We start from the raw sequence: 26,659 nt of genomic DNA, 5'->3' as shown, positions 1-26,659 counted from the left end.
TCAAAATGATCCAAAAAAGTACCTGAATTTTAACTGCAAAATGAGAATCTAAACTAAAAGGTTAATATTCTCTTTTATTTAATATTTATCTTCTATTGTAATGCTATTACAGTACCAGCAGCCTGGGCTCAATTCCCGCTGCTGTCTGTGAAGAGTTTGACCATGTGGGTTTCCCCTGGGTGCTTCTGTTTCATCCTACATTCCACAGACATTCGGGTCAGTACCTTCATTGGTCACATGGGTGTAATCGGGCGACATACACTCATTGGGCTGGAAGGGCCTATTACTATGCTGTGTCTCTAAATAAGTAAATAAATTCTAATTTTGAGTTTAAGGTAATCAGATTCAGTAGACAATCAACACATCAGTGATATAATCATTGTCAATTCAATAGTGAAACTCATCTTTACCTTATTCGATCGCAGTGACACCCGTCCTCCACACCGAGCACAGAATTTTGTTTGGCAATATGAACAGATGTGGCCACAGCCATCGGCAAACTTGGTCTTGTGACAGATTCCACAGGTGGGTGCATCACTAGTCTTCTGTTCCTGTTGTTGCTGTGCTTCATCGCCCATCTTCTTTACCTGATCCTTGTACATCTCAAACTGCTGGTGCAATTTCCTGCAGGCGGCAGAAGGACAAAAGAAGTCATTTCGGGAAAAGGAAATTAAAATGGTATTTATCTGTATCTATCTTATCTCACCAGCTGTGTCCAAGAAGCTAGCAGATTTCCTAAGGCCCCATTCACTGACAGTCAAGTGTTAAACAGAGTGCAGTACAATAGCAGCTAGCTTGCATCCCATCAAAAACACTGACGAGTATCCCTTTAAGTCTGAGAGTCAGTCAGAATTTAATCAGTATCAGTTCTATTTGAAATTCTTCACATTCATGTATGGCCTCAATGTTTCTCCAATGTATCAAAGCAATTTATGTGAATAAAGAACACTGACAGCCAAATGAAATGAAAATCTGCTCTGCCTTCATCTGATAATCTAATATTATTTTGTGCTGTATTTTCACTCATTAGTTTGCAGAAAATGCAGTGCTTGAACAAAGAATGGACATTAAAGAGATGAAGGCAAGCAAAGTCCTACTTTCCAAAACTAGATATTGCCAGTTATGTTAGGGCAATGATGTTGCCCTGCGCAATTATTTCAAAGCAATGCTTTCAGAATATTATTAATACAGTCAGATTCTGCATAACAAAGATGGGGAGAATAACTATTTTATTCTGCCAGACTTTGTTCAAAAACAAGCAGGTCAAGCCCAGACTTTTTCCAGTCAGTTAAAATGCATTAAAACAGCAACCTTTTGTGTGCCCTGGTAATGGTTAATATTATGCTGGCTTTTGCACCATTATGCAACTTAAATTATTTTAACATGAAGTATACCACATCTGTGACCATTTCCAAGCTAAATCATAGGAACTGTGCAATTTGATCCTGCATGATATCATTCCCCTTGCAATATTCCTTTTAGGGTATCAGAAGGAAATTTGGATGACGCTGTCTTAGGTTGTCCTGTGATAACGTGATATTAGTCTTACATGCCATCCTGTGATGTAAAATGCTTATCTAATTTCAATTCGCCCCTCTGCCATGTCCCAAGTCCCTTCATTGGGAATCAGTGGAGGTATAATTTTATTGTGCTTGAGCAAGAATATTAAATCAGGTGTGTCCTCTGAGAGGTACAGCTCTTCCAGATTCATCTGTGATCCCTCCAGTCTGTTTTATCCTTTCTTAGGCAGTTTCTTGATCCCCATCTTACCCAAATATTCCAATCCCTTCACTTCCCCTTGCCCCGCCAACATCCCAGTCTAAGCTGTCATCTTCACCTACCAATCTCAAGCCCAAGACTTGATTTTTGAGGCAGTAACAGTATTCTGATTTAAATGACACAGTTTACACAATGTTGGTCATGCACATAAGTATGAGCTACTACCAAGCTTTAGTAAAATTCCTCTGCCTTCCTAATGAACTGTGTTGTAAAGCCGTGGAGGTGCTTGTTTCTATTCCTGAGTAATAATATTGGAATTAGATGTTTCTTCCTGGAGGTATATATCCTTTCAGATTTCTCTAGTAAATTTGGGAAATTCAGACATTTATTCTCTGTCATATGCATTAAACTCGCAATTTACGAGAATAAGTTGCATTCTCTGTACAATATTGCTGAATTCAATGAAACAAAATTTCACAAGAGGACCACTAAGTACATGTAAAACCATTATAGTGTTGCTAAAATCCTGCTAAGATTGCAATTTTACAGACATTGTAAATTTCAGAATACTCAGCCACTTCTACAAAAAGGCCATTAGCTGACAGGCTAGCCCACGCATTCTTTGCTCACTGACTTTCTCACACACACAAAAAACCTCGCTGCTCTGGATGTCTAGCCCAGAAGGGAAAGAGAAAGAAACGGTACAGAAAAGTAGTCCCTGTGACCACATGGGCTCCTTCTGGGTGCTCTATATCCTCCCACATTCCCAAGACACATGGGTTAGTGAGTTGTAGGCATGCTCTGTTGGTACCAGAACCCTGGTGGCATTTGTGGGCTACATCACACAATCCATGCTGATTTGCTTTGACACACACAACACATTTTATTGTATATCTTGATGTACATGTGACAAATAAGGGTAGTCTTATTGTAAACCTTAAGTGTTCAGCATCTCCTTTTGTCCAATTCTTTCCTTTGATCTATGCTGTGCTTTTGTGGCGTCGACATCCAAAATAGTATCATATGCAGATGTTATGATAAACCTCACACTTTTTCCTGTCATGGTCCGGTCCGTAAAGTCTGTATTCCGGTTCACGATCCAGTCCATCGACCCTTGCTCCAGGTTTTCCTGTCTACCCTGCTTCTGTTCTTGTTGAGCTCTACTTGAGGCAGCTGATGCTCATTGGGCTGGCTACATGAATACCTTCAGAGACCAGGGCGTGGCAACTGGATTGCTCTTGTCCTTACTCCTTGTATCCCTTCCTCTGCCTTCTGTTTCCTCGCCTGAAGCCTTGCCGGTAACTCTCGCCTCGCCTGAAGTTCTCATTTTGCCTTGCATTGCCTGAAGCCTTGCCTGGTCTTGCTGGTGACTCTCGCCTCGTCTCGCATTCAGTCTTGTCCTGGAACCACCCCGTACCTAGCTCCCTTCCTGTCCCTTGCCGCCGCCAGGTAAATCAGGTTGTCTTGCCATTACCCTGCGGCTGGATCTGTCCCTTCCTGTCCCTTGCCTCCGTCAGAAAAGCCAGGCTGTATTGCCGTTACCTACAGTTGGTTCTGTCCCTTCCTGTCCCTTGCCTCCATCGGGTAAGCCAGGCCGTATTGCTGTTACCTACAGTTGGTTCTGTCCCTTCCTAACTCTTGCCTCTGTCAGGTAAGCCAGGCCGTCTTGCCGTTACCTGTGGTTGATTCTGTCCCTTCCTGTCCCTTGCCTCCATCGGATGGTGATCCGCGCCCTGCCCAGGGGTACCTCGCCCTGCCCAGGAGTACCACGCCCTGCCCAGGAGGAGCCTCTAGCCTCTGGCCTCCAGCAAAGCCTCTAGCCTCAAGTCTCTAGACTCTAGCCTGAAGACTCCAGACTCCTGCCTCCTGCTAAGCCTCGCTTCAAGTCTCTAGCCTCTAGCCTGAAGACTCCAGCCGCCTGCCTCCTGCCAAGCATCGCCTCTAGTCTCTAGCCTCAAGGCTGAAGACTCCAGCCTCCTGCCTCCTGCCAAGCCTCGCCTCTAGTCTCTAGCCTCAAGCCTGAAGACTCCAGCCTCCTGCCTCCTGCCAAGCCTCGCCTCTAGTCTCTAGCCTCAAGCCTGAAGACTCCAGCCTCCTGCCTCCTGCCAAGCCTCGCCTCTAGTCTCTAGGCTCAAGCCTGAAGTCTCCAGCCTCGTCCTTGCCTAGTTCCGGGGTCCGAGCCAGAGGCAAGACCTAGGTACTGGGTCCTTGTCCAGTCTCTGGCCCGGGATCCAAGCCCAGCCTCCTAGCTCTCTTTTCCAGTCCTGTCCCAGGTTCCCGGTTTTCGTGTCCATGTCCTTGCCCTCACCCTGTATCCTAGTCCTGTCCCTAGTACTTCAGTGTCTGTGTCTTGCACTTGGGTCCGATCCTAGCCACCTCCATATGACAGAAAAATCCAGCCACCCATGGACTCAGCGACACAGATACTGTTATTTTCCTCTTGCCACCCAGGGTTCCTCTCTGTTAAATACCCTCCCACCCGCCCGGGTTGTCCATAGTCTGGATACCCTGTTTGGTTGCCTGGAGGCTCCAGTGGGGGGGTGGATACTGTCATGGTCCAGTCCGTGAAGTCCGTATTCCGGTTCACGGTCCGGTCCATCAACCCTTGCTCCAGGTTTTCCTGTCTACCCTGATTCTGTTCTTGCTGAGCTCTAATTGAGGCAGCTGATGCTCGTTGGGGCTGGCTGCATAAATACCTTCAGAGACCAGGGCATGGCTGCTGGATTGTTCTTGTCCTTACTCCTTGTATCCCTTCCTCTGCCTTCTGTTTCGTCGCCTGAAGCCTTGCCGGTAACTCTCGCCTCGCCTGAAGCTCTCATTTCGCCTTGCATTGCCTGAAGCCTTGCCTTACTTTGCCGGTACCTCTCTCCTCGCCTGAAATTCTCGTTTCGCCTTGCATTGCCTGAAGCCTTGCCTGGTCTTGCTGGTGACTCTCGCCTCGTCTCGCCTTCAGTCTTGTCCTGGAGCCACCCTGTACCTAGCTCCCTTCCTGTCCCTTGCCTCCGCCGGGTTAGTCAGGCTGTCTTGCCATTACCCTGCGGCTGGTTCTGTCCCTTCCTGTCCCTAGCCTCCGTCGGGTAAGCCAGGCCATATTGTCGTTACCAACAGTTGGTTCTATCCCTTCCTAACCCATGCCTCTGTCAGGAAAGCCAGGCCATATTGCTGTTACCTACGATTGGTTCTGTCCCTTCCTGTCTCTTGCCTCCATTGGGTAAACCAGGCCGTATTGCCGTTACCTACAGTTGGTTCTGTCCCTTCCCAACCCTTGCCTCTGTCGGGTAAGCCAGGCCATCTTGCCATTACCTGCGGTTGATTCTGTCCCTTCCTGTCCCTTGCCTCCGTCAGGTGGTGATCTGCACCCTGCCCAGGAGTACCGCGCCCTGCCCAGGGGTACCGCGCCCTGCCCAGGAGTACCATGCCCTGCCCAGGAGGAGCCTCTAGCCTCTGGCCTCCAGCAAAGCCTCTAGCTTCAAGTCTCTAGCCTCTAGCCTGAAGACTCCAGCCTCCTTCCTCCTGCCAAGCCTCGCCTCAAGTCTCTAGCCTCTAGCCTGAAGACTCCAGCCGCCTGCCTCCTGCCAAGCATCACCTCAAGTTTCTAGCCTTTAGCCTGAAGACTCCAGCTGCCTGCATCCTGCTAATCCTCGCCTCAGGTCTCAGGCCTCTAGCCTGAAGACTCCAGCATCCAGCCTCCTTCCAAGCTTCGCCTTAAGTCTCCAGCCTCCTGCCAAGCCTTGCCTCAACTCTCCAGCGTCCTGCCAAGCCTTTCCTCAAGTCTCTGGCCTCTAGCCTCCTGCCAAGCCTCACCTCAAGTCTTCAGCCTCCTGCCAAGCCTTGCCTCAAGTCTTCAGCCTCCTGCCAAGCCTCACCTCAAGTCTCTAGCCTCCAGCCTCCTGCCAAGCCTCGCCTCTTCTCTAGCCTCCAGCCTCTGCCAAGCCTCACCTCAAGTCTCCAGCCTCCTGCCAAGCCTTGCCTCAAGTTCCAGCCTCCTGCCAAGCCTCGCCTCAAGTCTCTAGCCTCTGGCCGCCTGCCAAGCCTCGCCTCAAGTCTCCAGCCTCCTGCCAAGCCTCGCCTCAAGTCTCTAGCCTCTAGCCTCCTGCCAAGCCTCGCCTCAAGTCTCTAGCCTCCAGCCTCCTGCCAAGCCTTGCCTCTAGTATCTAGCCTCTAGCTTCAAGCCTGAAGACTGCAGCCTCCTGCCTCCTGCCAAGCCTTGCTTCTAGCCTCTAGCCTCAAGCTTGAAGACTCCAACCTCCTGCCTCCTGCCAAGCCTCACCTCTAGTCTCTAGCCTCAAGCCTGAAGACTCCAGCCTCATCCTGCCTGCCAGCCAAGCCTCATCCTTGCCTAGTTCTGGGGTCTGAGCCAGAGGCAAGACCCAGGTATTGGGTCCTTGTCCAGTCTCTGGCTTGGAGTCCAAGCCAGGGCTCCTAGCTCTCTTGTCCAGTCCTGTTCCGGGTTCCCGGTTTTCGTGTCCATGTCCTTGCCCTCACCCTGTATCCTAGTCCTATCCCTAGTACTTCAGTGTCTGTGTCTTGCACTTAGCTCCGTTCCTAGCCACCTCCGTATGACATTTCCTCTATTCTTCATAACAAACTCCTCCTGCTCCTTCACTCTCTGTGGCCTAGATGGCATTTTGTCTGTGGTGAGGCTGCATTAATAAAGACCAGCACAAATGCATCTCTACAATATATCTCAATGCCTAGTGGAAAGTGCCTAGTGCACAGAGTGGTCTTGTAAATAGGTGACTAATCTTCACATTCCCATGTCCATCCACCAAAGTCATGGACCCTGCCAGTGGCAGGCTTAGTGGTCCTGGTCGGTGGTGATAACACAACAGGCAGTCAGGGCCGGCATGGTAGCACAGTGGGTACCACAACACTTTACAGTACCAGCAACCTGAGTTCATTTCCTACTACTGCCTGTAAAGAGTTGGTACATTCTCCCCGTGACTGCATGGATCTTCTATGGGTGCTCTGGTTTCCCCCCACAGGCCAAGGACAGACCAATTGGTAGGTTAATTGGTCATTGTAAATTGTCCTGTGATAGGCTAGAATTAAATTAGCTGATTGCTGGGTGGTGCGGCTCAGAAGGCCAGAAGGGCCTTTTCTATGCTGTGTGTCAATCAATCAATCAAATTTCCCAGGGCCATGATCTGTTCACTTTAGTGTTAGTAGCAAATCATAAACACAAGAGATTCTGCAAATACTAGAAATCCTGAGCAACATATACAATATAGAACATAGAAAATAGGTGCAGGAGTAGGCTATTTGGCCCTTCAAGCCTGCACCGCCATTCGGTATGATCATGGCTGATCATCCAACTCAGAACCCTGTACCTGCCTTCTCTCCATACCCCCTGATCCCTTAAGCCACAAGTGCCATATCTAACTCCCTCTTAAATATAGCCAATGAACTGGCCTCAACTGTTTCCCGTGGCAGAGAATTCCACAGATTCACCACTCTCTGTGTGAAGAAGTTTTTCCTAATCTCGGTCCTAAAAGGCTTCCCTTTTATTCTTAAACTGTGACCCCTCATTCTGGACTTCCCCAACATCGGGAACAATCTTCCTGCATCTAGCCTGTCCAATCCCTTTAGGAGTTTAAACGTTTCAATAAGATCCCCCCTCAATCTTCTAAATTCCAGCAAGTATAAGCCTAGTCGATCCAGTCTTTCATCGAATGAAAGTCCTGCCATCCCAGGAATCAATCTGGTGAACCTCCTTTGTACTCCCTCTATAGCAAGAATGTCTTTCCTCAGATTAGGGGACACAATACTCCAGGTGTGGTCTCACCAAGGCCTTGTACACTGCAGTAGTACCTTCCTGCTCCTGTACTCGAATCCTCTTGCTATGAATGCCAGCATACCATTTGCCTTTTTCACCGCCTGCTGTACCTGCATGCCCACTTTCAATGACTGGTGTATAACAACACCCAGGTCTCGTTGCACCTCCTCTTTTCCTAATCGGCCACCATTCAGATAATATGCTGCAGGAACTCAGCAAGTCAGGCAGAGTCTATGTAGAGAAATAAAGAGTTGATATTTTGGGCCAAAACCCTTCATCAGGATTGAAAAGGAAGGGTGAAGAAGGCAGACTAGTAGCGAATGACTGATTGATCATAGGCATAAGAATGTTAGGGAACATTCTGGGGCTATGAAATGATGGATAGCATAACTATGGTTGAACTAAAATCAGACCAAGTCTTCAGGAAATAATACCCGTTCAAAGTTAACTTCCAACTGAGGCTACGTCCACACTACGCCGAATAATTTTGAAAACAAAGCTTTTTCTCTTCGTTTTGACCTTCCGTCCACACTGAAATGGCATCTTCAGCCCCTGAAAACAGAGATTTTCAGGAATGGTCTCCAGAGTGAATAAATCTGAAAACGCTGAATATCCGTTGCCGTGTGTACGGGGTAATGGGAACTTTTTAAAACCACTGTCATGACGTGCCGGAACAGACTGCGGCAGCACGGCATTTCATTGTTTTCTTCTTATTGTTCTTATTAATATTATTACTACTTTATTGGCGCCAAAGAATTGATACTAGAGCGTTCAATCATCACAGTGATATTTGATTCAGCGCTTCGCAGAGCCTAACAATTTTAGAACAGACGGCAACGAGACCGAAGCCAGAAGAGTTAGAAATGTACTCACCAAATACTCTGACCCATAGCTTACTGAATAAATAAGTATACTCACTTTGCCCTGTTTTCTGTCCTTGCTTGTATGAAGGTGCTTTACCTATTTATGCAAGTACTTCTCTGACAATAGATGTGTAACAGCCTAATGTAACATTGTATGGAAATACAAGATAACACTGATGCAAACATGTTTTATACATTTAACAAGGTGCTTTATTAATGCAACAGAGTTAGTCAGTTTTTCAATGTTCATCGTCAGCCGGGTCATACTGTCCGTGAGCTCCCTGTCGGTTGCCTCCATATACTCCAGTATTTGTTTTTTTTTAGTTTTAAGTCCTCCTGCGCGAGAGCCAAGAGCAATTCCTTGTAAGTTTTTCTACTCTGTAACTGGACAAACGCGCACCAAGTATACCATTTCCTCTTCGCTTGTTTTCTGTGTGTCCTGCGCATGCCCAATAGGAGGAGATTCACCCAAATATCCATGTTAGTGTGGACAGAGATATCTTGAAAAACACTTAGTGTGGACGCCTATCGTTTTTACTGGAAACCGGCGTTTTCAAAATTATCCGGCGTAGTGTGGACGTAGCCTGATATTCTGTGGCCAGTGAAACCAATCATCCTGTTTCTGTCCCATTGAAAGTACCGAGGGAAAGGCAATGAATGACTGTTCCTGCAATTAGCACATTGTTAAAGGTGTAACCCTCCAGGACAGATCTACTTTGTCTCATATCCATCTGGTCAGTTGTATAATCATGGATCCATCCTTCAACACAATAACAGAAGGAAGATATTTTGGGTTTCTGGCTTTTGGAACAGACACCAGTATTGAATATTCAAAAGAGTGCTGATAGTTGGGATGTGATGCCATTGTAAATATGTGATATGTTGAAGAAGTATGTGTCAGAAGAGTGAGATTTGGTTAGATTCTCCTGGACTCTTCCTCCCCTGGCAGTTCGCTGTGTAAATAAAGACTTCGATATTTCCAGCTTCCATGTGGCTCAGTTTCAGTCAGATTCAGATTCATTTATTTACCACATAAAGTCAAATGTGTCGTTTGCATTGACAACTAACACAACCTAAGGATGGGCTGGGGGCAGCCGCCCGTGTCACCACATATTCTGGCACCAAAGAGTATGCCCGCCACGTTCACCAACGAACACAAGCAACAACAAAACAATGTCACATGGAAAACAACCCCTGTTCCTCCCTTATACCAACCCACCGCGCGTACATACAGACAGTCCTTTAACCCCGACACAGACCCTCTCCATCCTGCAGCAGACTCACAAACACTGGCCTTCAGCTTCTACAGTAGCTAATCACATCCAAGTGCAAGTTCAAATTTATTGTCATGTAACTGTACGTCATTATAACCAAACAAAATAACATTCCCCTGGACCATAGCTCACCCACAAAACATATATCACTCACAGTGCATCAAATAAAATATTAGCATGAATACAGTACGTTAATACAATATAATTCAAATGCAGGTAGTGCGTAGTACAGCTAATCAGTAAACAGTAAACAGCTCACTGTCCTAGTGACGAGACCTCGGTGGTGGCAGGGTATTCACTAGTCTCATGGCCTGAGGGAAGAAGCTGTTACCTAATCTGACAGTCCTAGTCCTGATGCTCCTGTACCTCCTTCCTGACGGTATTGGGACAAAGAGATGGTGGTCGGGATCCTCAACAATGCTTTGGGCCCTTCATCTGCAGTGTTCTCGGTAAATGCCGCTAATGGTGGGGGGGGCGGGGGGTTGAAGAAGATGCCAGTGGTCCTCTCTCTCTCACTGGTTTTTACTGCATAGGGTCTTGCAACTTCTGTTTCACCTAATGGTGCAGCCAGACAGGGTACCCTCAATGGTGCTCCTGTAGAAATTTGTTAGAATGGGGGCAGGAGCCTTGTCCAGCTCAGTTTCTTTAGAAAGTGTACTTACTGCTGTGCCTTCTTATCTGTATCTGTGTTTTTTGCAAATATAGATGGCTGCCTGGTAAAATAGTTCTTTCCACTGGTAAGACCTTTCAGTCCTGTTCCACGTTTGCCTTTTGGCATAACGATACCCACACTAATGAATTCACAAAAGCTGCTTCTAAAATTCTCCACTACTGGCTCCATTTACAGTTAGCCAAGCTGACTGCCAAAAAAAACAAATTCATGTTTAGCAGCTTGAAAATCTTTGCTGTTCTTTAGTTGCACCCTGGTTATTGCATAGGGCAGGATTTAAAATAAAATGATGAATTTCAAAAGAAAAAAATTCTATAGTGTTTTAAGTATATTGTTATATTGATGCTTCAAAATTAGATGGTAAATATTTCAAATACATGACTTCAACTTCCTCATTTGTAATCACATTATGGACTTGTTTCCTTTTGTAGGATTCCTTCATAATAGATTTCACTCATTAAGTTAGAGGAAACTCATGCAACAGATGTTGCAGGAGCCACATTGGTGCAGCTACGATTGTGCCATTCTTATATTGAATTTGACAACCCATCTCTCTGGGGGGGGGGGGGAGGGTGGTTGCTTGCATGCAGCTCGACATGCTGCGTGCTGCATTTAAATGCGTTGATTGGTGGGTTAGAATGGGCTTCCAACATAATGTCAATCACCCCAGTTTCAACACTTACTGCTCCTCCTACTCTAAAATCCATGCTGTCCTTCACAAAAAAATGTCATGCTTTGCTGACGAAGCTTACCATATCTTGTGCATTATTGGTTTAATAGTCATTGAATTACTTGTTCTCAACTCAGTTCTCAATATTATTACTTTTTTGTATTTGCACAGCTTGTCTTCTTTTGCACATTGGTTATTTGTCCATCTGAATAATGCTTGCAATTATAACATTCAACTATGAACAGCTTTCTATCTAACTCTTTCATAATTTGGCCAAGGAAGATAAACGAAGCGGTCCTCAGAAGGATGATAAAGACTGATGGCTACAATTGAACCCATGAAACCTGTCCCAGTGGACAGAAGGCACACCCGATATTGAGCAACAGGCCCTCTTTCTCTGGACTAACCAAGTTGCAAATTCCCATTGAGGATCCCCAGGCACTCAGCAACAAAAGGGATGTAAATTTAGGTGACTGTGTTAGATACCTTCTCAAAAAAAAATCTTAAGCAGGAAATAAAGCAGTTTGGAATAAGAATGGGCAAGCAATGGAGAATGAGGGCAAATACTCTAACTCAGATGACTCCCTACATGTACCAACTACATCAGTACTCTGATTAGCACCACCCCACAGGGTGCTCAGTAGCCCGTCTTTCTGTCTGAACACACCCAAATTGGTAGACTCTATCCTTTAAAGATGGTCTCTGCCGAAACTGCACACTGCAAAACCAGGAACCAGGTACAAATTCCTGCGCTGTGCTAGCATTCCCAAAAGCAACAACATCCCGTGTCTCAGCACAGAAAGAGGCTGCCTCTGATGGCCGGTATAAGTTGGGCTGGGGTGAGCTCAGTGATGAGACCCAAGGCTCAGGGCTGCTTCCTGGTGTGGATAGTGAAGTGGAGTCACAAATGCAGACAGGCAACATCCACAAATGCATTGACAGACTGCCTGGACCTACAGTTTCTGCCACTGTCTCCCAGCAGAAGTTCAGCTGCACAGCTCAGACTCCTATGTGGTAACCAGCAAAATGGCTGGTCTCCCTGTGCTCCCAGATCCAGTTTATTGGGGAATTCAGCATACTGAGGATGGCTAATTCCCCTCTTTCCTGCAGTGAAATGTCAAGTGGGCATCCAATATTTGAGAAACTCCAGCACTTAGAGAAGTGTTCTTTTTTACTGCTTTTACGACCAGTGTTACCTTGAATCAGAATCAGAACCAGAATCAAGTTTAACAACACTGACATAGGTTGTTATATTTTATGTTTTTGCAACAGTATTACAGTGCAATACATAAACACACTGTGTGTGTACATATATATATATATATAAAATACGCAGTGTAAAGAGAGAGCAAATGTAGTGAGGCAGTGTTCCTGGGTCGGCTCATTGTCCATTCAGAAATCTGATGGCAGAGGGATAGAAGCAGTTCCTAAAACATCGAGTGTGTATCTTCAGGCTCCTGTTACTCCTCTCTGAAGGTAGTTGGTAATTTCCAAGACTTTATATATGTGGCAGATTAAATAAATACGCAGTTACTGAAAACTGCAGTCAAGCAGAGTGCCCTCACTTACTCTGTCTATACATTTAGGCTGAAGGAGGATATCAGCTGTACTTGAGAATTGGAGCTTAAGCACTGAGCACCAAACTGGGTTGAGGTAGATATCAGCACAATCACTGAGGAATAATTCCAAGGCTAGGAGGCAAAGAGTGACAAGAACCTTGACATCCATAGGCAAAGGGGTCCAGCTATACATGAGGTAGCATTTGGGCACTTGAGGTTACAAACCTCAATGAGAATAGATAATACAATTAGAATGTAGCTGCTTTAAACAGCACTATTTCAGGGAAAACAGTGTTAGGTTCAAAGTTCTAAGTAAATTTATTATTAAAGTATAAATATTATATACAGTACAAATTGAGATTCATTTTCTTGCAGCCATCCTTAGGAAAATAAAGAAATATAATAGAAACCACAACAAAGACTGACAAGCATCTAGTCTGCAAAAGAGGACAAATTGTACAAATAGAAAGAAGTAAACAAACAACAATGAGATTGTTAGCTGCGGAGTCCTCCAAAGTGAATCCACAGGCTGTGGACTCTGTTCAACACTCAGGCAAGTGAAGCCGTTCCAGGAGCTGATAGCTGCAAGTGAACAACTGCTCTTGAACCTGGCAGCGTGGCATCCAAGGCTTTTGAAGGGAGGGAGATGGGTCAAATACAGGCAGACAAAATGGGCTCCGGTGGGGATCTTGTCTGACATGGAGAAGTTGGGCTAAATACTGGTTCATTGTCCACTCTCAGGCCTCAGTGACTTAATCTGGCTTGAAGACTGCCCCAGTAGTCTCCTCTGGCATTTATGGCCAAACTTCTTCCACTTCAAGGTGCTGTAGAAACAGGCTATTCTCCTTCACTATCAGATTTCTGAACAGTCCATGACTACCTTATTATTTATCTTTTGCACTATTTACTTTTGTAATTTATACTAATTTTTACATCTTGCACCATAATCACAAAACAGCATAATTCACAATATACATCCAAGATAATAAAACTGATTCTAGATTTTATTTTTGTTTTAATTTATTTAGAGAAAAACTACACAAGAGCAAATAGATCCCTTTTATTTCCTTCACCTGCACACTTTCTTCTCTATCTTCAAAATTCTACTTAGTTCTTCTTCAAAGTACACATCCTCAAAATGATCTCAAGCTGAACTCCATTTGACATTTTGACTCAGCCTATCTATATCCTGTACGGCGGTCCCCAACCACCGGGCGGCAAAGCATGTACTACCAGGCCGCAATGAAACAATATGAGTCAGCTGCACCTTTCCTCATTCCCTGTCACGCACTGCTGAACTTGAACATACTTGAACTTGCCTACTGTCCCGAATTTGCCGGGACATCCCGTATATTGGGCAAAATTGGCCCTTGTCCCGCATTTCCTCCGCTAAGGTAGAGCGTTCCTATGAAACCTTTCGTGTTGAAATAGCGTAAAGCAAAGAAGCAATTACCATTAATTTATATGGGAAAATTTTTTGAACATTCCCAGACCCCAAAAATAACCTACCAAATCATACCAAATAACACATAAAACCTAAAATAACACTAACATATAGTAAAAGCAGGAATGATATGATAAATACACAGCCTATATAAGGTAGAAATAATGTACTGTATGTACAGTTTAGTCGGGAAGATGAAGGCAAAACCGATTTGTGGGAAAAGAAATCGGCACGTACGCGCGTGCACATGTCACGCATGGGCACACAGGTGCCTGCGCAAGGTTTCATGGTCATGGTAGTCTTTTCCCGGGGTACAGTGTCCCGGGATTTGACTGCTACTTTTGTCCCTTATTTGGGAGTGAGAAAGTTGGCAACCCTAACTGTAAAAGACATGTTGAGGTGAGTTTAACCTGACTTGGACACCCACCCCGGCCTGCCGGTCTGCAAGAATATTGTCAATATTAAACCGGTCTGCGGTGCAGAAAAGGTTGGGGACTGCTGCTATACAAAATCTAAACATTCACACCTCCCAATCACTTTTGTGTCATCAGGAACCTGGATACTTGTACTGTTCCCTCCTCTAGGTCTTTAACATAGCTGGTAATTGAGGATGCTCCTCTGTCTCATCTTTCCAGTGTGAGACAGACTCATTTATTACAACTCTGTCTTCTGTGCAATAAACTATCTTCAATCCATTTTAAAGCACTTCCCATAATACTATGAACTCTTATTTTGTTCACCAACTTTTCAGGTAGTGCTTTGTTGAATGGGTTCTGAAAATACAAATACAGGTTTCCCTCTATCTACTCTGCTCATTACATCCTCAGAAATCTCCAACATATGTGTCAAAGATGATTTAGCTTTCATAAATTAATGTTGATTTGGTTTCATTATATTAATCATCTCTAATTGACCGGGTAGTTTTTCCTCGAATATAGACTCCAGATACTTGTCAAAAAACAGTATCCAATCATATCTTCAGTTTTCCAATCTGCTGATACTTTCTTAGGGCTAAGTAAAAAAAATGTCTAATGTCCACATTCCCTCTGCATCTGCTTTCTTTAAAGCCATTAGTTGTGAACTGATGATGTTTGACTTTGGTCTCATTATTCTTTCCAATACTTCATCCTTTGTGATATAAATTGTTAGAAGTTCTTCCATTGTGTTTGAACTGAGACTTTCAGATATTTTTCCAATGCTTGGTTGTCATCATGAAAGTGAGGCAAAGAATTGGTTGAACTGATTTTCCATTTCCTTCTGAACCATTATTAATTCCCTAGTTTCATTCACTTAAGAACTCACTCTAGCTACCTTCTTCCCTTTCATATATTCATAAAAGTTTTGCGCTTTATTTTGATACTATTTGCCAATTTTCTCTCAAAATCCCATTTCCCCTTCTTATTAACTTGTACACCTCGCACTGCTGCTTCTTGTGCATTTCCAAGACTGTTTATCACCACTAGCCTTTGCCACTTGTTTGCTCTAGTCTTCGATTTAATATTTTCCTTAACCTTCTTCAATAACCAACAATATGTAATCTTTCTCCTGGAATATCTCTTTCAAAATAGGATATCTTTCTACTGAGCATCATGAAGTAGGTGTTTAAATATCTGTCATCCGGACCTCTCCCGTAATCTATAAACCCAGCCCAGTCAAGTCAACTTTAACTTCATTTTATTGCCCTTACTTAGTTTGAATATATTGGTTATGGATCTTGCATATTTGGATCCAAGATAGATCCTCATCTATCTTGGTATCTCAAAAATTCCTGATCTCCTGGGATTTTCACCCTCAACAGTGTCTAGAGTTTATAGAGAATGATGTGATAAATGAAAGACATTCAGTGAGCGGCAGTTTTGTGGACAAAAATAGCTTGTTAAGGAGATGGGTCAGAGGAGAATGGCCAAACTGGTTTAAGCTGACAGGAAGGCAACAATAACTCAGATAACCACATATTACAATAGTGGTGTGCAGAAAATCACCTCTGAATGCACAACGTATCAAATCATGTCATAGATGGGCTACAGCAGCAGAAGACCATGAACATATACTCAGTGGCCACTTTATTAAGAACAGTAGGTACTTAATAAACTGGCTACTGGGTGTATGTCTTTATTGTGTCCCTAGGTACAGTCTGGGGTCCTGTTTTTAACCCCATTTCATCTTGACTTCAGATGGCAGGATCTCTTTCAAAGGAGCTGTAGGCACTCCTTCCCTCGGCTAGTCGGCAGGTCACCCTTGGGCAAGGTGTAGTGCCTGCTTAGCCCCTGATCAGAGTCACCTGAAGCCATGAGAACCGGTCGTATGGTTGTATGAGCAGCTGGTGCATATCACAAGTCCAGGTTATGCGACCGCTGATGCCAGGCAGACAATCTCTGAAGAGTATTGATAACGGCTGGGATCACCCATCTTGTAAAGACGACAGTGTCTTCAGAAAAAGGCTATGGCAAACCACTTCTGTAGAAAAATCTGCCGAGAACAATCATGGTCATGGAAAAACCATGATCGCCCAAATCATATAACATGGCACATAACAAACAAATGAAGCTTTGGATCAGATTCATTTCTGTATCTCATGTACATCGAAACAGACGGTGAAACATGTCATCTGCAGGAACCACCAACACAATCTAAGGATGTGCTGGAAGAAGCCTGGTAGTATTGCCACACATTCCAGCTTCAACATAGCATGCCCACAATGGTTAGCAGAACAACACAAGCAGCAACAACAACATCGACAACAAAACAGCAACAATATAACTAGCCCCTTTCCTCCCTGCCACCCACTCGCGCACTTACAGATAGGCCTCCAACTGCAGGACAGGCCACCTCCGGGCCTCCAACCTGTCCCTGGCCCGGACTCTCAGATATCAAGCCTTCGACTGCTGGACATGCTGACCAAGGGACTTCAGCCCTGGCCTGGCATCAACTTCTGGGTTTGCCAAATTTAGGTCTCAAACTTCATCATTGACCCAGGACTTGCCAGTAATGGTACTTTGAACTCTTGGCTTCAAACTCCTGACTTGCATGGACCCCTGACCCTGGAACTCACTGACCTGGGAGGGGACACCAGTCCTCATCCACAGAGTGTGCCAGCATCTGTCATTGACCATGAGGATTACTGGTCTTCGCCATCAGCCCCTGCTGAATGGACATCTGACACCCAAATTAGCACAGCAAACATGTTCACAGGTATAGTTGATCAATTAATAGTTAAGATATTTCTGGTATCAGAATTAGCCCTGATGATATTAATTTTGGGTGTCTGGGATTTCTGTACCCAGAAGCTTATAGACCATCTGTGTGAATTACTTTGTCCTAGCAAAGGTGTTTGAACATGCAGGTGTCTCCCATTGTAGATATATAACTCAAAAGGAAGCATTGTCAGACTAAAAGTATAGAACGTGGTTGCTCTAAGGACTGGAGAGCCACCGGAGCTGGTGATAAGGAAGCCTTTATTCATCACGACAAGCAGGCATTCTCCTGGAGACTGTCTTGGATGAGTCTCCCACCTTCTCCTCAGCAACCTCACTGAGTTCACTCTCTCACTCAATGTCAGCAAGACCAAGAAGCTGCTTATTGAATTCAGGAGGAGGAAACCGGAAGTCTATGAGCCAGTTCTCATCAGGGGATCAGAGGTGGAGAGGGTCAGCAACTAAATTTGTCGGTGTTACTATTTCAGAGGACCTGTTGTGGGTCCAGCATGCAAAAACACATCAGCGCCTCTACTTCTTTAGAAGTTTGTGAAGATTCAGCATGTCATCTAAAACTCTTACAAACTTCTATAGATGTGTGGTGGAGTATATTGACTTCAGGTTTCTGGGCGTCACAATCTCCCAGGACCTGAAGTGGACACCCAACACGGCCACTCTTATCAAAAAGGCTCAGCCAAGGTTGTATTTCCTACGTCAACTCAGGAAGTACAACCTGCCTCAGGAGCTGCTGATTCAATTCTATTCGGGAATAATCCAGTCTGTTCTCTGTTCATCCATCACTGTCTGGTTTGGATCAGCTACCAAACAAGACAAGAATAGACTCCAAAGAACCGTCAGGGCTGCGGAAAGGATTATTGGTGTGAAGCTGCCCTCGATCCGGGACTTATATGCATCTAGAGTCAGGAAGCAAGCAAGCAGCATCATTGTAGACCCATCACACCCTGGACATCACCTGTTCCAACTCCTTCCTTCTGGTAGGTGCTTTAGATCACTGTATGCCAGGACAAATAGGTACAAGAACGGTTTCTTTCTCTATGCCATCAGTCTTATGAACACTTGAATTTTAGTCTATTATAAACCAAGTCCACCTGTACATACACAGCTATACCTCATTGTATATAGTTCACGATTATTTGCACTATTGTTTTGTTTGCTTTTTGATTCTGTACAGCAAGAGCTCAGGGAAACCGGCATCAAATTCCCTGTATGTGTCCACATACTTGGCGATAATAAAGGATTCTGATTCTGCATCACAAAAATGAGTGGGTACAGCACAGGCCATCATGAGTAAAACACTTCCAACCGTTGAACTCACCTACAAGGAACACTACTGCAGGAAAGAGGCATCCGTTATCAAGAACCCCTACCAACCAGGCCTTGCTCTCCCTTCTTACTGCTACCATCAGGAAGGTCGTACAGGAGCCTCAGGATCCACACCACCAGATTCAGGAACAGTTATTACCCCTCAGTCATCAGGCTCTTGAACCAAAGGGGATAACTTCACTCATTTCACTCATCCCATCACTGAATTGTTCCCCAAACCTCTGCATTCACTTTCAAGGAATCTTCATCTCATGTTCTCAATATTTATTGCTTATTTATTTAGTATTATTGTTATTATTATTTCTTCCGTTTGTCTTTTTGTATTTGCACAGTTTGTTGCCTTTTGTACTTTATTTGTTTGTCTGTCCTGTTGCAGGCAATCTTTCATTGATTCTATTGATTTTCTCGTGTTTACTGTGAATGCCCATAACAGAATGAATCTCAGGGCTTTACATGTAGATAATAAGTTTACTTTGAACTTTGGAATTCCATCATAATTTCAAAAAGTTAGCAGCTAAGAACGTCATCCAGGCGTTTACATACTGTACACGAATGAAGGTTCTAGCTGCTGATTATACACTTTATGCATTTATACAAATTAATCCACTTTAATGCACTGCAGAGTGGCCTTCCCATATGGAAACACTTCTGTTTCAGGAAATAAACCAAAACTCAGTCACAGTCAGAGTAAAATTTATCATCAAAGTACCTATATGTCACCACATAGTACCTTGAAACTCATTTTCTCGCAGGTATTTACAGGAAAATAGAGACATTCAATAGAATCTATATAAGCTAAACATAAACAAAGACTGACAAACAACCAATGTGCAAAAGAAGACAAACTGTGCAAATAAAAATAGTATTGAGTACTTGAATTATAAAGTGAGACTGCAGCTTGTAGAATCCATTCAGAGTTGTGGTGAGGGATGTTATCAATGCCATTTCAGGAATTTGGTGGTTATAAGATACTAACTGATCCTGAACCTGTTGGGACTAAGGCTGCTGTACCTCCTGCCTGATGGTAATAGTGAGTAGGGAGCATGGCTTGAATGGTGAGGGTCCTTGCTGCTTTCTTGCAGCACCACACTCTGTAAATGTGCTCAATGGCAGGAGAGTTTTGCCTTCGATGGAATGGGTTGTATCCACCACTCTCTGTAGTCTCTCTGGGCATTGGCGCTTCCATTACAGGATAGGATGCAACCAATTAGGGCATTCTCCACAGTGCATCTATAGAAATCTGTCAATAATCCACTATGCAAACCCTAACATTCACCAAACCATGTTTATTGTGATTATTAGCCTGCAATGGCTCAAACAGGAAAAGCTTGATTTATGGACTCACCCTTACGTTCAGATTTCAGTGCTCTTCCTGGTCTCTTCTTTCACCAGCCCTACAATCTCATGAGATTACTACAATCCAATTTGGATCTCTTACTCAAACACAAGAAAAACTGCAGATGCTGGAAATCTGAGCAATACACACAAAATGCTGTGATGCAGCCAGTGACAGCGAATATAGGAATAGAGTAAGGTAGAGAATAAATACATGGCTGAGGCTTTGAAGCAGGGGGCAGGGATTCAGATTTCTGGATCATTGGGACCTATTTTTGGGCAGGAGTGACCTGTGACCTGTTCAAAAAGGATGGGTTGCACTTAAATGCCAAGGGGGACCAATATCCTGGCGCGGTAGTTTGCTAAGGCTGTTGGGGAGAGTTTAAACTAGGATTGCTAGGCAGTGGAAACCAAACTGAATAGACTGAGGAAGAGGTGGTTGACTCACAAATAGAGAAAGCTTAAAGACAGTATGAGAGGGAGGATAGGCAGGTGATAGAGAAGGGACACGATCAGACCAATGGTTTGAGAAAAGATCAATGTCTATTTTAATGCAAGGAGTATTGTGAACAAAGCAGATGAGCTTGGATCATGGATCAGTTCTTGGAGCTATGATGCTGTGGCCATTACAGAGACTTGGATGGCTCAGGGGCAGGAATGGTTACTTCGAGTGCCAGGCTTTAGATGTTTCAGAAAGGATAGGGAGGGAGGCAAAAGAGGTGGGGGCGTGGCACTGTTGATCAGAGATAGTGTCACAGCTGCAGAAAAGGAGGAAGACATGGAGGGTTGTCTACGGAGTCTCTGTGGTTAGAGGTAGGAACAGGAAGGGGTCAATAACACCACTGGGTGTTTTTTATAGACACCCAATAGTAACAGGGACATCAAGGAGCAGATAGGGAGACAGATTAAAGAAAAGTGTAATAATAACAGGGCTGTTGTGGTGGGAGATTTTAATTTCCCAAATATCGATTGACATGTCCATAGAGCGAGGGGTTTAAATGGGGTGGAGTTTGTTAGGTGTGTTCAAGAAGGTTTCTTGACACAATATGTAGATAAGCCTACAAGAGCAGAGGCTGTACTTGATCTGGTATTGGGAAATGAATCTGGTCAGGTGTCAGGTCTCTCAGTGGGAGAGCATTTTGGAGATAGTGATCACAATTCTATCTCCTTTACCATAGCATTGGAGAGGGAAAGGAACAGACAAGTTAGGAAATCAGGCAGGAACTTGGAAGCATAAATTGAGACAGATGTTCTCAGGGAAATGTATGGAAGAAATGTGGCAAATGTTCAGGGGATATTTGTGTAGAGTTCTGCATTGGTACATTCCAATGAAACAGGGAAAGGATGGTAAGGTACAGGAACCATGGTGTGCAAAGGCTGTTGTAAATCTAGTCAAAAAGAAAAGAAGAGCTTACGAAAGGTTCAAAAAACTAATGGAAGAGATCTAGAAGATCATAAGGCTAGCAGGAAGGTGCTTAAAAAGAAATAAGGAGAGCCAGAAGGGGCCAGGAGAAAGCCTTGGTGAGCAGGATTAAGAAAAAACGCAGGGCATTCTACAAGTATGTGAAAAGTAGGAGGATAAGACATGACAGAATAGGACTAATCAAGTGTGACAGTGGAAAAGTGTTTATGGAACCGGAAGAGATAGCAGAAGTACTTACTGAGTACTTTGCTTCAGTATTCACAATGGAAAAGGATTTTGGCAATTGTAGGGATGATTTACAGCAGACTGAAAAGCTTCAGCATGTAGATATTAAGAAAGAGGATGTGCTGGAGCTTTTGGAAAGCATCAAGTTAGATAAGTCACCAGGACCAGACGAGATGTACCCCAGGCTACTGTGGGAGGCGAGGGAGGAGATTGCTGAGCTTCTGGCGATGATCTTTGTATCATCAATGGGGACAGGGAGGTTCCGGAGGATTGGACGGTTGCCGATGTTGTTCCATTATTTAAGAAAGGGAGCAGAGATAGCCCAGGAGATTATAGGCCAGTGAGTCTTATTTCAGTGGTTGTAAGTTGATGGAGAAGATCCTGAGAGGCAGGATTTATGACCATTTGGAGAGGTATAATATGATTAGGAATAGTCAGCATAGCTTTGTGAAAGGCAGGTTGTACCTTACGAGCATGACTGAATTTTTTGAGGATATGACTAAATACATTGATGAAGGTAGAGCAGTAGATATAGTGTATATGGATTTCAGCAAGGCATTTCACAAGGTACCCCATGCTAGGCTTATTGAGAAAGTAAGGAAGCATGGGATCCAAGGGAACATTGCTATGTGGATCCAGAACTAGCTTGCCCACAGAAGGCAAAGAGTGTTTGTAGACGGGTCATATTCTGCATGGAGGTCGGTCACCAGTGGTGTGCCTCAGGGATCTGTTCTGGGACCCCTACTCTTTGTGATTTTTATAAATGACCTGGATGCAATCTTGCCTTATGCTGATCAGGCTCTTGGCTCAGGAATTCCCGTCCTAAATATTCCTTCCCTCCTTCTCCTCACTTATGGTATTCTCTTTGGCCCTCCTATGTAGAACCTTGGTATGTCTTAGTATTTTTTTTGTAATTTATTTTTTATTGTAATGACAATTTATAAATCCAAAGCAAAGTCTCTGTTCTGGATGACTGCAATTATACTTTATTGTGTGACATAAGATCCATTGAGAGCAATATAATGATCTACACATTTTGCAGAGCTCAAATCTCCATTGCCCACTCGATCATTGAGGGTACCCCATCAATAACTGAAAGGAAGAAAGCTTCAGGAAGGGGAATATAACAGAGAATATTTGCATTCATCTCCCACAGCTCAACTGGTCAATGGTAGTGTCCTCTATGAGATATATTACAAAATTCCATGGAACTTTTATAATTGTAAAATTACATTTAAAATATGTCCAGAGGAAAAGGATGTTAAAACATAAAACAGCACAGCACAGCACAGGACATACTCTTCAGTCCATGATGTTATGTCAATCCTTTCACCTACTCCAAGATCAATTTACCTCTTACCTCCCATAGAGCCTTCTATTGTTTAATCCATGTGCCTATCTAATGCCAATAAAATATCTGCCTCTACCACTACCGCTCCAACAGCTTGTTCCATGCATGTACAACCTTGTGTATAGGTAACCTACTTTTGGCATCCCCCTACACTTTCCTCCAAGTAGTTCAAAGTTATAACCCTTTGTAACAGCCATTTCCTCCCTGGATAAAAGGTGCTGGCTGTACACTCTATCTATCAATGTAAGCATAATTATCAATGGTATTAGGCTGGTTAAATACTAATGTGTGACATTTTAGCTTTTTATCAGAACAGCAGCACAATAAATTGTTCAGTGCAAAATTTAGCATTCCCGTCTCAAAAAGGACCTCTTCTGACATTTTCATAACCCATTAATATAGAAAAAATGAATCCTTTTTCAATGATTTGTTAAAACAACATAACAAGCAGTGAAGTGAAAAAAAAAACATAGCAGGCTTCTATTAACCCATACTAGTGAGACTAGTGCCATATCAATCACCAGGTGGAGTTGCTTAAGTACAACAGATTTCACTGCAATTTATATATCAAAATATCTTCATTTACAAAAATAAAAGCCCTTCATAATCTGAGACTAAAATCACTTACCAGTTGCAAGTACATACTGAAAACTGAAGTGTGGCGTATAGCTGTTGATTTTTTGGTCTACAAGAATAGATCTGTCTTAGCTCCTTCGTATGTTCTGCCATTTTTAGACTATTTCCCAACTATTTCACTCAAGTTCAGGAATTAGAGCACAGCATATTGTATTCTTTTGTACTTAGAAGTGCCCAATTTCACAGCTCTTATCCTACTTGTGTAGCCTACATGCAGATGAAGTTATCCAACATAATGGATAAGATCAGCACCTAGTTGTAACTGAGCACTGCTAATCATAGCCGACATTAAAAAATCAACTCATCAGCACTTTGCTCACATATTCCTCACATCAGCTGACTTTAACAGATCAGGTATCCAAAATATCATGAAACTGACCTGAAACCAGCAATATTCCAAATGTCATGATCTGTTATACAATTTTCATGTCAATAAAGTCAGCAAAGACTGAGATAGTTAAGATGTCCTCATCTGAAAGTACTGAGATAAAAAAAAGTTAAAAGTTGTTCGAAAGGATGAAAAGAATGCTTCTTAAGATATAATTTTACTTCCCCAGTTATTGATTATCTTTGGGATATCCTAAATAATATATTCCTAAATAATACCATGTTGTTAAGTTTCAGTTTGATTCACTTACTTGAAATTAGTGTGCATTAATAGAATTAAGTAAGTTACTTCACTTAAGTAATGATTTTACAGGATGATCCTTAAAAAATGAGCCAGACTCTGACTCACCACAGGCAAATGAACTAATCGCCTATTGCCAACAGCTCACCTCATTATCAGTCCTAGTATGCTATAACCTATCAGTAGATAATATTCACTTGTTCCTTGAGCTAAACAATTCCTTTAGGAAGATGATAACTCCACAGCTTTGCTCTGAATCCCAGGAAAGGATTGGGAAAAATAATCAAAAGCATTTGATGTTTTAACTTCTAATATTATTTCCCAGAGTATCCTGAGTCAGTTTAAAAAAAGTTGAGAGGTGGCCAGTGTAATCTCCAGTGAAGGGATTTTGTGGAGCTTACAATTTTGGTTGAATTACGAAACAAACACCATATGTGAAACTAGAGGATGATTCAACCTCAAGTCTTAGCAGAAACTGGAACACCTGAGCAGTATTAGAGGATATCTACTCAGAAATACCTGTAGTACTCTTCCAAAAGGGTTCCAGGCTCATATTGCTGCAGCCAAATATTTATTTTCCCGAATCACACTCAAGTTAAAAATAGAAATGTAAGTGTTACGTTCTTTATGTTTTTAGGTCAATTGCTTCAACTTTTGATAAATGTTCCCTGGCTGATCTGATATATCAGAGACCTTATCCTATTTATTCTGGAAGGGTTGCAGAAAGACAAATTTACCAGGAATGTAAGAATCTACTTACATGTGTGAATATAGAATGTACAGTACTAATTTAGTCAATAATGACTTCCTCTTTTATACTCACTAATATTAACGAGGATTCCATTTGCCTGTTTAACAGACAGCTCCTGAGAGAAAAAAAGAGAAGCTCTAAAAGGATTTCAAACTTCTCAGTTAAAGATCAGGACCTCTCTGCTAATGTGAAGCTTTGCTCTTTGCTAAGGTGAGGGACATATCTGAGACTACCAACCTGCAGCCTACCTCTGACCTACGCTGATGTCTAACCACTCTATGAACCAGTAGTGGAGCTTCGCAAAGTTCAAAGTAAATTTATTATCAGAATATGTACTGTATACAATGCCTTGTAAAACTATTCAGCCTCCAACCCTTTGTTCACTTAAATGAAGTGAACCAGGAATTTTGATCAATTTAACTGAGAATTTTTATTTGTGCATCACATGCTCCTTTTTTCACAGTACAGCCCCAAAGAGCAGGAAAATTGTAAAGCATGAAACACTAAAAATTCAAAACCTAGGTAAGGTAATATACAGTACTGCACCTGAGGAAAGTTGGTGAGGTAATGACAGCCTCACAATTTTGTTTTTTAATGCTTAGTAAATTGTTGACTGGTTTTGAAACATTTCCTTTGATTTGACACGATGTGCAATATATTGTAGATTAGCCAAAAATCCTATTTCAATATATTTTAAGTTTAGAAAACGAGACAGTAAAATGTGAAGGTAGTTGTGGGGACTGAATACTTTCCCAAGGCCCTGTATGTCAACATATACTACCTTGAGATATATTTTCTTACAGGTATTCACAGGAAAACAAGGAAATCGATGAAGAACTACACACAAAGACAAACTACCTGTGTTCAAAAGAAAGCACACTGTGCAAATAAAACAAAAACAGAAAAAATACTGAAAACATGATTTGTCGAGTTCTTGAAAGTGAGTCTGCGGGTTCTGGAATCAATTCCGAGTTGAGGTGAGTGAAGTTGTCCACATTGGTTCTGGAGCCTTATGGCTGCAGGGTAATAACTGTTCCTAAACCTGGTGGATAGAGATCTCAAGATTTACCAGCAGGCAAGAAGGCAGTGTTATATTTAGTTACACTTAAAGATTACTGAAATGCCTGTAATGGTAGCTCCTGGTTTATGAGAAACCAGAAAATAAATAGATGATGCAACGTGTCATCCTGTAATCCAGTGCTGATAAACAATGCTGTATATAACACACTGAGAACAACAGCTGCCAGAGTTACATGTCCACATTTCTCATACCATCTCTGCTCTGCTCAGCACACCAGATTTAAAAGTATTGTGTTTGTCTTTTGCAGATTATTTAAAGAATAAATGTCTTGCAGTTAAATAATTAACTTCAGCTTACAGAGTTCAAACTATTATTAAAAATTGCTTCTCTCGATTAATGTCTTGTGCTTCACTCCCAGTAGCTGCAGAGTTAGTTCAAGTTTGCTGTAGATACTCAAGCTGCATCAAACTGGTGCTTATTTCACTAGTATGAACTACCAAAGGGGAACGAGCAGATAGGTGTCAGTGACTGGGGTCACTTTTCACAAATGTGAAAGACACATCATTCCTAAGTATTGTGAATGTGAGGCTGTGGAATAAAATAAGCAAAGGAATGCCAAGGGCTCACCCTCACAAGTTATAAATTCTATTATCTGTTTGCAGTTACCCAGGAACAAAGTTCAAAGTAAATTTGTTACCATAGTACATATATACTACCCTAAGATTCTTTTTCTCACAGATATTCACAACAGAACAAAGAAGTACAATAGAATGAAT

General features: G+C 43.0%; 1 protein-coding gene across 23 annotated transcripts in view; it reads right to left on the bottom strand.

Moving 5' to 3' along the window:
- Window positions 1–26,659, bottom strand: part of rims2a (regulating synaptic membrane exocytosis 2a) — a 1,105,394-nt gene that overhangs the window by 741,528 nt on the left and 337,207 nt on the right. For all 23 annotated transcript variants that reach the window (XM_072262764.1, XM_072262846.1, XM_072262801.1 and 20 more), the window contains one exon: window positions 411–624. In XM_072262764.1, the coding sequence (XP_072118865.1) occupies window positions 411–624 (214 nt within the window). The remainder of the gene's footprint in view (window positions 1–410; window positions 625–26,659) is intronic.

The sequence above is a fragment of the Mobula birostris genome, chromosome 1, assembly GCF_030028105.1.
Source record: "Mobula birostris isolate sMobBir1 chromosome 1, sMobBir1.hap1, whole genome shotgun sequence".
Classification (NCBI taxonomy): domain Eukaryota; kingdom Metazoa; phylum Chordata; class Chondrichthyes; order Myliobatiformes; family Myliobatidae; genus Mobula; species Mobula birostris.
This window is presented reverse-complemented; position numbering and strand designations above follow the sequence as displayed.